At 36.6% G+C, this 15,173-nt stretch overlaps 1 protein-coding gene across 2 annotated transcripts in view; it reads left to right on the top strand.

The window, feature by feature from the left end:
- ITGA1 (integrin subunit alpha 1) overlaps positions 1–15,173 on the top strand; it is a 175,360-nt gene that overhangs the window by 73,999 nt on the left and 86,188 nt on the right. For both annotated transcript variants that reach the window (XM_007457201.1, XM_007457202.1), the window contains 4 exons: positions 10,411–10,523; positions 13,106–13,194; positions 13,311–13,422; positions 14,034–14,161. In XM_007457201.1, coding sequence (XP_007457263.1) covers positions 10,411–10,523; positions 13,106–13,194; positions 13,311–13,422; positions 14,034–14,161 — 442 coding nt within the window. The remainder of the gene's footprint in view (positions 1–10,410; positions 10,524–13,105; positions 13,195–13,310; positions 13,423–14,033; positions 14,162–15,173) is intronic.

The following is a 15,173-nucleotide window of genomic DNA, read 5'->3' as shown; positions in this document are numbered from 1 at the left end:
CAGCAGGAGGTATTGGGAGGCAGATGAGATCACTTCCATAATATAATATTGGGCTTATATTTTTGGTGCTTTACTGACCTACTGAGTTTGGTCTATTACTTATAATGAACCTTACTGAATTTCTTTTATACACTTTAAAAACCCTTTAATATTGGTTAAGTTCACTTTAGTATGTTTTTTTTTAAAGCATACTTAACGTTTGAAAATTATACAAAATTATTAGAGTTCTTTTGCTTTATATTTAACATAATTTTTAGTGAGTCTTTTTTTTTAATTGGACCTTGTAGAAAAAGAGAACAGGAGTTAAACTTTGCTTCAGTTTAGTAACTTAAACTAAACAAGCCCATTTTTCTAGTAACTACAGCAACACAAACAAAAATGGATCTATATCTATTTGGAAAACAGTGAGCTATCTCTCTACTATATTTCACAGATGAAAAGATGTGACTTTTCGATATTTCACTTTACCTTGTAGACTTGCTTAATTTGACAACAATCCTCTAAATAGCATCAAAGTAAGAATTTGAGTTCTCACATTTTTCAAGTACACATATTGTATCCTGGGTATAAACTAAAATTTGTGGAGGTGCTTCACTCTTCTTCTCTCCCTATAAGTATCTCAGATAAGACATCTAATAATAGAGTATGAGTTTTTATGTCCTCTGTCCTTCAATCCTATGCTCTCACTTTGCCATCCACCTCCTTTTTAAAGTTAAATGGATAAAGTCATCCCTCTAGACACCAATTTTATTCTTTTAGGCATTATGTCTGCAATTCAGGGAGTTCTACCTCTGGGAGAATAATGTTGAGTGGGCCAACTGGTCAAGCTTCTCTTTTTGCATGAGCTAGAATAAACTGACACTCAGTGCATGTTTTTCTTAAAAAGCTTAACTTTTACATAAAACACATATTACAGTGAATTTTCACTTATTACTAATAGTTACATAAATTTTAAAGAGGAATAGCAAAACTTAAAGTCTTAAACCACCTACTTAAAATGAACTGTCTTTTTAAAGAATAGTCAAATAACAGTCAGCCCTTCCTATTCACAGGTTTCGCATTCGCTAATTAAACCAACTATGGTACCAGAGTTGCAGTGGGTGGACTGTACCAGGCCGTTTTATGTAAGGGACTTGAGCACATGCGAAGTTTTGTAGCCACTGGGGTCCTGGAACCAACCCCCACGGATGCCGAGGGATGACTATATTGTTAGCAGATTTTATGAAAGTCTGGTTTTCATTCTCTGATAATGATGAAAGCCTGTAAGCTTCCTCCCTCACCCAGTCCTGTCTCTCTGATTTTAGGGCAGTCTGCTATCAGAAGCCCTGAATTATCTGAATGAATCTTAGTAGAGTAAGAAGGCATTCATATATCCTCTTGGAAATTTAGTGCACCCATACGATCTCTTCAATTCAAGAAGGAGGAAGTGATGCTTGATTCTTAAGCTGAATCTTGAAAGATGACTTAACCTTTCAATAACAAGAAGAGATGTCACTCCAAGCTGGGAAGCTACATAAACAAGGGCATAGACCTGAGGATAAGTGAGAGTGTTGGTAAGCAAACAGATCTGACATTGGGATGATAGAGGGGAAAGACCTTAAAATCCAGACAAAGGAGCTCGTACCTAAGTAGAGGGTACTGAGAAGCCATTATAGGTTGTTTTATGAAACTTAGTTTAGGAAATTATGTATAGATTGGATTGGAGAAAGGAGTGCCTGAAATCGGGGAAATCCATAGGCAAGCAAGGACAGCAATCTGCTTAAACAGTGGGGCCTGGACAAGGAGGGCAAACTGCAATGAAAGAATAGTGTACCCAAGATAAATAATTAAATCTTAGTGGAAGTCTGGGAATGGCAAATGAAGGTGTAGGAGGTGTCAAACGTATTCCAAAATGTCTACATTGGATTACCGGGAAGTGGGTAGTCATTCAGAGACAAATGTACAGGAAAGGAAAATCTGTTTTATCAGGAAGTTGATGAGTATGGTTTTAAACAGCTTGAGTTCAAGGTAATGTCTAGGTACTTGGAAACTTCAAAATGGAAAACAGAAAGAGGGAGAAGTTAATGTATTAGGGGAAATGTTTAGAAAGCAAGAACTGGTTTTGGTTCCCGCTTGCAACCCTGTGCATTGCCCAGCATCTGGCACAGGACCTTAAGCATAATATGCACTCAATAATGCACTCAATTCAGTTGGCTAAACAACTGAATCTAGTTTAACTTCCTGTCCTCATTGATGAAAAAACAAAACACATAAAAAAGTAAGATTAAATAGTCTCATAACTATTATCAAAACAAAGTGTTGGCAAGTATGTGGAGAAAAGGGAACGTTTGTACACGTTAGTGGGACAGTAAATTGGTGCAGCCACTATGGAAAACAATATAGAGGTTCCTCAAAAGAACTGAAAATAGAGCTACCCAGTTCTGGGTAAATATCAAAAGGAATTGAAATCAATATCTCAGATATCTGCATTATTCACATGTTCACTGCAGCATTATTCACAATAACCGAGACTTGAAAGCCATCTAAATGTCCATTGTCAGATGAATAGGTTTTAAAAATATGTTATATACATACAGTAGAATATTATTCTGACTTAAAAAAAGAGGAAAAATTTTCCATTTGAGACAACATGGATGAACCTGGGGGACGTCTTGCTAAGTGAGATAAGCCTGATGCAGGACAAATACCACATGACTCCACTTATATGAGGAACCTAGAATAGTCAGACTCGTAAAAGCAGAGCATAGAATGGTGGTTACCAGGGGTTCAGAGGAGGGGAAAACAAGGAAACAGTCAAAGGGTACAAAGTTTCAGTTAAACAAGGTGAATAAATCCTAGAGATTTACTATACAGCACAGTGCCTATAGTTATCAATACTGTGTTGTACACTTAAAATTTGTTAAGAAGGTAGATCTTAAGTTGTGTTCTTATCACAGAATAATAATAATAATAATAAATAACAACAACCACTACTAAAGAAAGCAGGAGGAAACTTTTGGAGGTGATGGATATGTTTATGGCATAGATTGTGGTGATGGTTTTAAGGATGTATACTTATCTCCAAACTCATCAAGTTGTATACATTAAATTGGTACAGCTTTGTGTATGTCTTTCATACTTCAATAAAGTGGTTTTTTTTTTTTTTTTTTTGCGGTACGCGGGCCTCTCACCGCTGCGGCCTCTCCCGTTGCGGAGCACAGTCTCCGGACGCGCAGGCTCAACGGCCACGGCTCACGGGCCCAGCCGCTCCGCGGCATGTAGAATCCTCCCGGACCGGGGCACGAACCTGTGTCCCCTGCATCAGCAGGTGGACTCTCAATCTCTGCGCCACCAGGGAAGCCCCGTTTTTTTTTGGTTTTGTTTTGTTTTTTTAAAGTGACTCCCCTAGGGAAATAGGGGCCAGAGCAGAAAATAGGACTCAAGTCTCTCTACTCCCAGTCTAGGACTATTGTCCTTAATAGAACTATATTAAAAAGTAAATGTTGATAATAACTGTATCTGGCATATAATACTTTACATTTTAATATGTGTGAGAGTTTGTGAGCATTTGAATGTATATACGGATATCAGATACTTTGATTCCATTCTGACATTCCATATTTACAATGATTTTATGGAAAAGGTGTGAAAAATCAGAGAAACAAAAACAGTGTGGCCAATTGAATTTAAAAGTAAGTAAACTACAAAAATCTACATGTCCAAATCTTTAAGGATGGCATGGTAGCAACATACCATTCTAAAGAGATCCAGGCACTGGTCATGCAAAATAAATTTTAGTAATATGTTTGGATATTCTGTAAGTGTTTATAAAATCAGGATGCAGACTTACTTTAAGAAATGGACTATGAAAAATTGACATATTTGGGAGAACATGAATTTTGTTATTTAATTTTCTCCAGAGGTGGGCATCTGCATAAATCATATTTACAGGTCATGTTTGTAAGCTCAGCAACCTCACATTTTTAAAAAAATCATCCTGACCCATCTTACATCTTGCTGAAGTACGCGTAAAGGAGTACTTGTTGACCCATAACAAGTGCAGTCTGTGTATTTGAAAAGCATTAGTTTAAATCTTTGGAAAGAATAAACAGTTAACAGAAAAGGCGGCCTATGCCCCCCTTTATGTTTCAGAAGTTTCCTGTGGAGTACAACCTACTTTATATCTTTGGCTCAGAAGCCACATGTTTTTTCAGTAGCAGAACACATTATACTTCTGATTAAATTCAGCTGTTGTTCATTATGATTAGCATGAGCTGGAGCATCCAAGTAATTGCAAAGTGGTTCAGAAGAGTCACAAAGCATACAATTGGTTTAATAATTTTGCTTTGAAGAGAAGAAACTCAAATGTGCTCAGCATTGTGCAGCCTTCCAGAGTTAGTGGTTATCACCAGTATAGCAGGGCTCTGCCAGATGGGAAAAAAATGAGATGCTGGTGTGGGGCTTTCCACTCTTTGTTGTTCTTTGCTTCCTTCCTTCCAGCATGTGCACTCACCCCTCTGAGTGCTATCTAAGCATCCATTCTTAGGGGCTTCGGTGACTTCAGTGGGCCTGTCTTTTCAGAATAAATTCTCATGATGCAAATACTTCCCTAGCCAGTCCCCAACCCAATATATATCAAAATGTACTGGCTTCATGCCTTTACCCTAGAGGACCCTGCTTTGTGCCAGGTAAGGTTTACTAGTGGGCTCAAGTGACTGAGGCCCTGTTCCCAATGTATGTGTGTTTTAAATAAAGCCTATTCAAGCTTGGGGTGAAAAGACTTTTTAAAAGTTTTATCAAATTTTCTCTCACATATTTTAATATAAAGTTTATTTTAAATTGCTTATAATATCTTTTGAAGTTGAAATTTCCTCTTTGTCAAACGTCAGTTCTTTGGTTCATCTCATTTCTACCCCTCTACCTTTTATGACTGAAAAGCACAACAGCTCATGGGGCCACTGTATAACTTCATTCTCTAAGACGACCAAACACTTACTCTGCTGGTTTTTGTTTTTTGTTTTTTAATGCCTGGCAGGAGGTACTTGGCACTCTGATACAGACTTTGGCTTGGAGATCAGGAAAGAGCTAGGTGAAAAGAAATAATGTAAATATGAGACAACAATCTCTAGGAAACTATCTTTTACAGAAGAAAAACATATAAATATGAAACAGAGCAGTCAGAGGCCAGCTACCCTTCAAATAAATATAATAGCAGTCATATTGACAAAAATAACTATTATGAATAGGAAGCATTTCTCAGTTTATTAAATTTTATTATATTTGGAGCTTTTTCATGGAGAACTGTTTCTCTCACTTTGATGATCTTTGAGTTCATTAGGTGTTTCTCTAGTGATCAATAATGAAACCCAGAACATTCTTTAATCCTCAATCTGCATACAAATCATTGCAATAATATCATATAAAAAGCAGAAATTTAATATAAATAAAATTTAACGAGTTAAAGCAAAATTGCATTAAAGTTTAAAGTAACAATATCCATCGTTCATGAAACAATGTGCTTTGGGTCTTCACCTTGACCCTGTGTGTTTGAGTGAATATGACTGTTATCCTCATTTTCTAGACAGGAAACTGGGACTCAGAGAATGAATTGCCAAAGGTTTAACACAGCGAGTGTGACAGGGCCAGGATGTGGAACCCCAGCCTTATGCCTTCAGCCAGTTTGCTCCTATAACAGCAAGGATTCTCTACAACCTTGACCTGTGGAAATGCCTGCTGTGTCACCCAAAGGCATATATGGTATTCTGCTTAAGCAAAATATCCAGCCTCTAAAGTGAAAAAAAAAAGACTTCACAATTAGGACCTCTTAGCTGGTCACATGAATGACCAGGTATTCCTTATTCAGATTCTTAGAGCATTTGATGCAGTCATAATTTATTCATTCAATAAATATTTATCGAATGCTGATTTTTATATCTGGCTCTGTTATAGTCACTCAGGATATATGAGTGAATGAATAGGTGAAAATTCCTGCTGTTGTGGAGTTTATATTCTATTGGGGATGGACAAACAAAAAACAAATAATAAACTTAATAAACAGGTAGGTTATATGTCAGAATGTAATAAGTGCTGTGAGAAAAAATAGAGCAAGATAGTGGGGCTTGAGAATACTGAAGATTCCTAAAATTCCATAAACTCTATGTTGATATTTTTCTAGGATCTTGTCATTTTTATGCAGCTTGGGAAAAGTGAGGCTTTCTTAGGATTAAGGGGTGGGATATATTCCAGAGTTGCATGTTTGATGTCAGAAATACACAAATTTGTTTTATATCCTACGTCCTGTGTCCTGCTTACCCATTCTTTATCACTGATCCCAACTCTCAAACTCCCTGTCTCAGTCCTAGCCTACTACACTCCACCATTTGATGAGTTCTCACACCCCGGGCTTTACTTATCCAGAATATACAATAGGCCATGGCTCCAGTTGCTATATCAGGTTATTTCCAATTATCATCATACTCTAGAGGTTTCTATTGGCCTAGAGTTCAAATATAAATTCCATAACCTTTCCTTCAAAGTCTACTGCTTGCCAGTCTCAACCTTCCTACTCCAGGTTATACAGAAGCTTTATGCTGTGTTCAAGTCACCCACACTTCCTCATTACCTGCCATTTTCAGCCCTCATGCTCCTGTTTCCACATTTTTGCCTGAGATATCTGTGATCTCTCTTCTCTCCTGCCTTATAACCTAATAACTTTATTATCAACATACTGTTCAGAACTCACTTTTTTATAGATTGTTCTAGATTTTCCCCAGTTAATGGTTCATGTTTTCCAGCTAATTAGTACTCCTCCATACACTTACAATTTGTTCTATTCAGATGGACTCTTAGAATTGGAAGGGTCTTTGGAGGCCTGGAGTTTGCAGCATGTGGGCTCCAGTTAGGTGCACAAGCTCAGTAGTTGCGGTGCGCGGGCTTAGTTGCCCCGCGGCATGTAGGATCTTAGCTCCCCAACCAGAGATCGAACCTGTGTCCCCTGCATTGGAAGGTGGATTCTTTACCAGGAAGTCCCACATCCCTCTTTAAAAGCTTCAGTAGTTCCCAACTCTCCCCTCCATACAATAAATCCAAAGCTCTTAAAGAGCACTGTAAGAACATATGTGATCTGGACCCTATTTACCTTGCCAGACTCAAGTTCCACTCCAGCTACCGAGTTACTTGAACTTACCGAAAGAGCCATGTGCATCCCTTCTTGCTTCTAAGACTTTGCTGAAACTGCACCAAGTTCAGAACTATTCAATATGGTAATAGTACATTTATATTTTTGCTTCTCCCCTAAGTTTTAAGCAACCTTAAAAATTGTGTTTTATCCATTTTATATTCCCAGTGCCTGGCATTAATGCTGAGCACGTAGGATTTTCTTAATAAACATTAATCAATCTGTCTAGTCTCAACTTAAATACTTTCATAACATACCCACTACTTTTCTCCAAACTGTTTTAACTATAAAGCTTGTTTAATCAATCACATTACAAAAGGTTTTGAAAAATTGGGGAAAAAAAACTTAAAGCCTAACCATAATTCCCTTAATAGAATTTGTTTTTTGGTGTACTCCCTTTTAATCTATGTTCTACATAGATAGAGTTATCCATCATCTGAAAATATGTATATAATAATAAAAAGAACCAACACTTAGATAGCACATGTTATAAGCCAAATACTGTACTAAGCATTCTATATACATTAGCTCATTTAATGTTCATGATGATCGTGTCAGGTAGCTATTATTATTTCCATTTTACAGATGAAGGAACTAAAGCACAGAGGATAACTGGCTTGTCCTAAACCATACAGCTAAGTAAAGGGTAAAACCATGATTTGAACTCATAAAGTCTGGCACCAAAGTTCATGCTATATTTTATGGAGAGGATTAAATTACTTAGGACATGGAAAACACTTAAAACAGTGTTCTGCACATGGTGTAAATTCAATAAATGCTGGCTGTTTTTATCATTGCTGTTATAATAAGTACATTGAATATAATTTGGTATCTTTCACTTCAAATTGTCATAGGTTTTCAACAAATTAGGTAGGTTTTTACTTTAAATTAGGTCATAACTAATTTTTTATCCTACCATGCAGTCTTATTAACTATTTTTTTTATTACTGCACAATATTCTGTGGAATGAACCTACAATAATTAGTCTTGCTGTTGATCACACTTCTTTTAAACTTTCATGATTATATATACCACTATAAGCATTATATCTTATGCATTAAGCTTGTTTCCTTTAATTTGGGTCGTTTTTTTAGGATAGATTCCCAAAAGAATTATGCGTTAAGGGGTTTGAACATTTTTATGGTTATTTATGTATATCAGAAATGGCTTTGCAAAGGCATTATATCACAACTATGTTTTAGGGAGTCTGTTCAACAATTCAGTATTTGCAATTGTTGTAAAACTTATTTCCATAATATTAGCTTTGTCCAAAGGACTTACACAAAATAAATCCCATCCCTTTTCAATATGACAGACTTTCAAATTTTGAAAATTTTTAAAAGGAATGCCCAATCCACCTGCACTCCTTCACAACCTTTCAACTCTCCTTCAGACATTTTTTTCTCCATGCTAAACGTCCTCAACTTTCCCTCAAGCATCTCTGGTCTGACAAAATTACCAGAATCTTAACTATCTGAGTCATAGTCTCCTAAATACATTCCATTGTGCCTATGTCCCTCTTAATTTGGAGATTCCAGACATGGCCCGACAGTGCAGAGCACAGAAGGGCTATCACTTTCCTTGACCAGGGCATCTATTTCTAGCAATGATGCCTAAGGTCACATTACTATTACCATTTTTGGCACTAAAATACACTGTTGGCTTATGTTTTCTTGCTGTCAACTAAATCCTCCATGACTTTTTCACACGAACTTTTTTTTTTAACATCTTTATTGGGGTATAATTGCTTTACAATGGTGTGTTAGTTTCTGCTTTATAACAAAGTGAATCAGTTATACATATACATATGTTCCCATATCTCTTCCCTCTTGCATCTCGCTCCCTCCCACCCTCCCTATCCCACCCCTCCAGGCGGTCACAAAGCACCAAGCCGATATCCCTGTGTCATGCGGCTGCTTGCCACTAGCTATCTACCTTACGTTTGTTAGTGCATATATGTCCATGCCTCTCTCTCACCCTATCACAGCTCACCCTTCCCCCTCCCCATATCCTCAAGTCCGTTCTCCAGTAGGTCTGTGTCTTTATTCCTGTCTTACTCCTAGGTTCTACATGACATTTTTTTCCCTTAAATTCCATATATATGTGTTAGCATATGGTATTTGTCTTTTTCTTTCTGACTTTCACACGAACTTCTATTGTCAGATTTCCCATATTCTGTACAGATGTAGGTAATAGTACACAGTTAAGTGAGGTTATTTACATAGGTTCTTATTAAACTTTACTAGTTCAAGTTTCTTGTTCCAGAATGTTGACACTGCTGAATGCCCAAATTGGTATTTTGATTTACTTGATGATACCTTTATGCTTTCTGTGTCTTCACTTAAGTCATTAACAAAGATATAGGCTAAGTCAATCCCAAGTGCAGTCTTATGGTATATAATTAGAGTCCTTTGGTTGCTAGTAATGTGTCTTTGTTTTTTTTTTAAATTAAATTAAATTAATTTTTTTATACAGCATGTTCTTATTAGTTATCAGTTATCCATTTTATACATATTAGTAATCAGTATGTTTGGATATAGCTGTTTAGCCAGCAATGAATCAGCAGCTGTGGATCCCAACAAGTACCTTAACATTCAACCACATTCACCCATCCTATTCCTGAAGATATCATAGGAAACCTTGTTAAATGGCTTGCTAGGACTAAAATAAATCATGATTATATTTTTTCCATTAATTATTCTTAGAGTGATTTCATACTTCTGTCTAAAAAAAACAATAAGTGATTTTAAACCTGAGTCTCATAACTGTCCTTATTTTAAGTGCCTACAAACTAGTATATGCTAATATTAAATCTTACGATATAATGTTTACATTTCCTGACCTCTCTATGACATTATCAATTCCTCATGGGAGAAAGTCATTTATACTTCCATGTGTGTTTTGTAAATTAACACAGCAGCAGGCTTAACCAATAATTATGATTTCAGCCCCCAAATAAAACAAAATGTGTTCAAGTAACATATAATACAAGAAAATAAAATATTCTCAAGTCTCTCTCCTATATATTTTACTGTTTTTTTTTGTTTTGTTCTTATTTTACTGTTTTTTAATTTAAATCAATCTGCAGTTTGAAGAAGACACTGCTTATTTTAGATAACAGTAAGTTACTGAGGATGGCTATCTAATTATGTCTATGGGAACTACTGTCAATCGTCTTAGAACTAGTCATACAGTAACAAAAATAAAATGTTTCTCATTATTCAAAAATGTTAATTGAGTTATTTAATTTCCAGGGTGCTTATTGGTTCTCCTTTAGTTGGACAACCCAAGAACAGAACTGGAGATGTCTATAAGTGTCCAGTTGGAAGAGGTGAATCATTACCTTGCATAAAGTTGGATCTTCCAGGTATGTAAGTCAAAATATTAAAGTCTGGGGCTTCCCTGGCAGCGCAGTGGTTGAGAGTCCGCCTGCCGATGCAGGGGCCGCGAGTTTGTGCCCTGGTCCGGGAAGATCCCACATGCCGCGGAGCGGCTGGGCCCGTGAGCCACGGCCGCTGAGCCTGCGCGTCCGGAGCCTGTGCTCCGCAACGGGAGAGGCCGTGGTAGTGCGAGTCTCGTGAACCGCAAAAAAAAAAAAAAAAAAAAATTCAAGTCTGATCCTAAATTATGCCCAGCATTCTCACTGAAAGTGAATTTCGAGCAACTCAGGAAAAGATTAGAAGGAATCTATAAACATTCTTCCATTTTTATTATTCAGATTTACATAAAATGGCATTTTGATGCCTTCTGCCCTTCATTTGCTTTAGAAATACATCATAGAATAGCTATAGATATAGAAGGTCTTACTAGTTTTGTAACTTGTAACCATCTTCATTGTTCAGAATCCTTTGTAAAACCAGTGGTAACATAAAAAGAACTCTTCTAAATAAACCTATCTATCACATTTCCTCCACAAAATTTAACTTAGTGTTTGTCTTTTTTAAAGAAAATAACATGAGAAATAGACATTTAAATTTTAAAAAGAGAATTGCAAAAGGTAAATTTATATTGAAATGTATGTATTTGATAGAAGTATCAGCATAGTTAGAACATGACTAGAAAATTCCTCCTAGAACTATCCAGGAATTGGAAACCTGTCAGTGTTCTGTGCAATATTAAGTACCATGGAAATGACTCATCCTCTTCAGGCTTATTTAAGATATTGTATTTTTCAGTTCTCCTTTTTTTCAATTTCCTACTTGTTTATTATGGGCATATTTTTCTTTACATTCAAGAGCATAGCTACTTTAATATGTCTTGCCTGATAATTCCAACATCTGGAATATCTCAACATCGCTTTCCATTTATTACCTTTCTCTTGAGGTTAGGGCACATTTTCCTGTTTCTTCTTATGTTTAGTAATTTTTTATTGTATCCTGGATTAAACTTTTGAGTTTTAAGTGTGGAGATTCTAGATCTGTTATGTGCCTTTGAAAAGTCTTAACTTTTAGTTTTAGCAGGCAATTTACTTGGCTGAACTCAGTTTCCAAACAACAGCAGGAGGCAGTTAAAATCTCTATTCAATTCTTCTAATTTTTTAGCTGGGCTGTGTGAAGTTTACCCCGCACATATACAGTTCAGGTCATTCAGATGTTTGGAAAGAATATATGTATATATTCAAACTGTCCTTTTGTGGCTCTACTTTCCAAGATACCCCCCCTTCACTTGGCACTGCTGTCATTGCCCCATTCTCTGTCCTCTGTTTCTTCTAGACAGGAAGACTGTGAGGTCTATCTGAGGTTTAGCCACTGACTCAGGCCTTCCCTTAGGGGAAAACAAACAAACACAAAAACAGGAAACTCATCCAGTTCTAATCTCTTCTTACAAGTATAGACTCCCTTCCAGTTTCTGCCTGCTCTTGGTTGCTTTCCAGTGCCTTCAGACGGTTGTTTCATACATTTTTTTTTCCTTTTCCTAGAGCTTATAGTTGTTATTTGCAGAAGAGTTGTTCTGATAAGAGCAACTCCTCCATTACTGGAAAGTGGAATAGAGTTTTAACATTAGTGTGAAGATGTTGGCTACACCAAGAACAGTACGGAAGTTTCTGCTGTAGTCTCTCATGTCCCAGGAATGCTCATCCTGGGTCAACGGTAGTATAAAAAATTCTAATCTAGATTATTCAAGACCAGTTCCAGATGCTTTCAAAGCAAAGCAGACTGGATTCTGGGACAAAGACCAATGATCAGATTAGGAGGTGATTGTGACCTTTCAGGAATCTCTGCTTCCATTCCACTAAATCTACATGTAACCTTAAGGTAAGAAAAAATTTTAGGCATGAACAGTGAGACAAATCTTTCTTGAACTTGAGTTTTGCCACTTTCAATTATTTTAGCGCTCTGCTAAGCAGGGTTTAGAAGCTTTTGCCTTTCCTGTCCAATCTTTTTTTTTCTTCTTTTTTATTGTGAGTGAGTGGAACTTCTTTTTGCCAGGTTGGCATGCTTTAGGGCTCAACATTCTTATTTGTTCTGTCAAATGTAGTCCCTTCATTGTGTCTTTACCCAAACTTCCTGACCACTGCTCTAATCTTGCTCCAGATTTCTTTGTAACCCTCCTGATGTCCCTGTGATGGTGAAACTAATGGTCAAAATCTTGTGTTTGAGTTTTCTTTTCTGGCCTTCTACCCATTTTCCTTCTTCCTGCCAGAAATCATGTTGTATCATTGGTCATATATAACATGTAGATGTAACATGTTGGATGATTGTATAAGTTTACTTTGCATCTACAATATTATGAGGCTAAATATTTTATTTATTTTAATTAGCAAAAATATGTGAAAAGCTATCCCATGTTCTCATTGCCCTGATAGTTGTGCATTCTTTTACAGTTCAGCAAAAGTATGTGAGACAGTGATCCAGACAAAGTTTCTGAGACAAAAGCCAGAATGTTTTAATGAGAAGACACTTAATTTCATTTGTTTTCCACCATCATAAAAGTTTCTTCTATTTTTAGTTAATACATCAATTCCCAATGTCACAGAAGTAAAGGAGAATATGACATTTGGATCAACTTTAGTCACCAACCCAAATGGAGGGTTTCTGGTAAGAAAAGGAAGAGTCAAGGTAGTTAATGAACCAAGAATTATATTACAAATCTTTATAAAATCTGTTATATAATTTTTAATCTTATGACTTTAATTTTTAAAATTTTTTAAAAGGCATGCGGGCCCTTATATGCCTATAGATGTGGACATTTGCATTACACGACGGGAATCTGTTCTGATGTCAGCCCCACATTTCAAGTCGTGAACTCCATTGCCCCTGTACAAGGTACAGATTTTATGCAATGTTTGTGCAGTGTTTGAAAAGAGTAAGCAATGAATGAGACATATATATACACGGGAGCATACCACAAAGCTTGAAGTATTTTCTCGGCTACCAGCATTACCAATTTAGGTAAATGTTTGCTTTGCCAATATATAACCAAACCTCACTGCTATTTTGGAATTGATATTAGTGTAAATAACCTTTACAGAGTCATGTCTAAACATCAGAGCTAAAGCTGCCACATTGTTTTTATTTAAAGGGTGAGTTTCTCTGAGAAAAGTAACCTCATTTGAAATACACACAGAATGAGAACTGTATAGAGAATTCATATTGAGAAAATTTCCAGAGATAACTCAGACAGTGTTAATTAAAATTAAGTAGGTATGGGTTTTACTTGATGTGAATCCCAAACCAATTGTTACTGAATGCAAAGAGTATTTCTTATCACTCTTCTTCTGATTTAAAAAACTCTTTTTTCTGATTTTAAAAGTAATATGTCCACTTTGTAGGATATCAGTTCATCTTTTAAAATGAGTTCCTTTTAGCTGTGAAAACATTTCATATACCTCTAAAGATAGACACCAAATTTGCACGATTGAATCTTTTTCTTGCAGAATGCAGCACTCAGCTGGACATAGTCATAGTGCTGGATGGTTCCAACAGTATTTACCCCTGGGAAAGTGTTACAGCTTTTTTAAATGACCTCCTTGAAAGAATGGATATTGGTCCTAAACAGACACAGGTATGACTTCATGTTTTGATTTCTGTTGTCCTAAAGATACAAATGCATGGAGTTTTAATGACAAATTATTCTGAAAATAAATTAATCAATAAAGCTAAAATTTAGGATGAGCTTTGTATTCCATATCCCTGCTCTTATTCCTGCACATTACTGGCAGGCTGTTTATTTTCTAAGCAGAAAGTATTATGAAAGCTGCATTTTCAATGCTCTGAGAAAACATCCCTTATAGATATCTATAAAATCATAATTTAATTCTTAATTATGAAATAAGCATAGCCACCTTTGGTAATATCAGAGCAGGGTTTCAGAATTTGTAGAAACGATTCTGATATGCCATCATAGTGTCTTTTCTCCTGTTGTACAGATAAATTAGGAATTGGCCACAGGATACTGCTGTAAGTCTATTTTCCCCTATATTTAATAATTTCTTTTCTTAAGTAAAAAGCAAATGCTCCAGGCTTTAGCTGCAGCAAGTTGAATAATTGGGTGTTTTTCTCCCCGTGAGTCTCTGTTTCTAAACACATCCCCCTTTATTGCCACTAAATAAAGTGGAACTTCTCACATGGCTCTTCCACTTTAGACAGTGAGTTTGGGTTTAATCAGTCTAATGTTCATTAATATTATATGGCCACATGGCTTAAAATATGGATAAGATGCAATGGATAATAGGAAAATTAAATGTCAAAGTGAGGACAGTGCCTTGAGGGTAGGAAACTCTAGAATCAGAGTCAAAAATGGCTGTTGCAGAGTCTGGGGACCTCAGGAGAGCACAGGAGACGACTGGGCTGCACACGCAGTCCAGTGTTCTTTCCTTTTTCTCTGAGAGCTCTACTCTTGGAAAACTTTCTGGGACACTGAAAAAGTTGTATGACTGCATTAATATTTGTCACACCTGCATTAAAATTGGGATATATGGGCTTCTCTGGTGGTGCAGTGGTTGAGAGTCCGCCTGCCGGGGACACGGGTTCGTGCCGCGGTCTGGGAAGATCCCACATGCCGCGGAGCGGCTGGG

The sequence above is a fragment of the Lipotes vexillifer genome, unplaced genomic scaffold (genome assembly GCF_000442215.2).
Source record: "Lipotes vexillifer unplaced genomic scaffold, Lipotes_vexillifer_v1.1 scaffold208, whole genome shotgun sequence".
NCBI lineage: Eukaryota > Metazoa > Chordata > Mammalia > Artiodactyla > Lipotidae > Lipotes > Lipotes vexillifer.
This window is presented reverse-complemented; position numbering and strand designations above follow the sequence as displayed.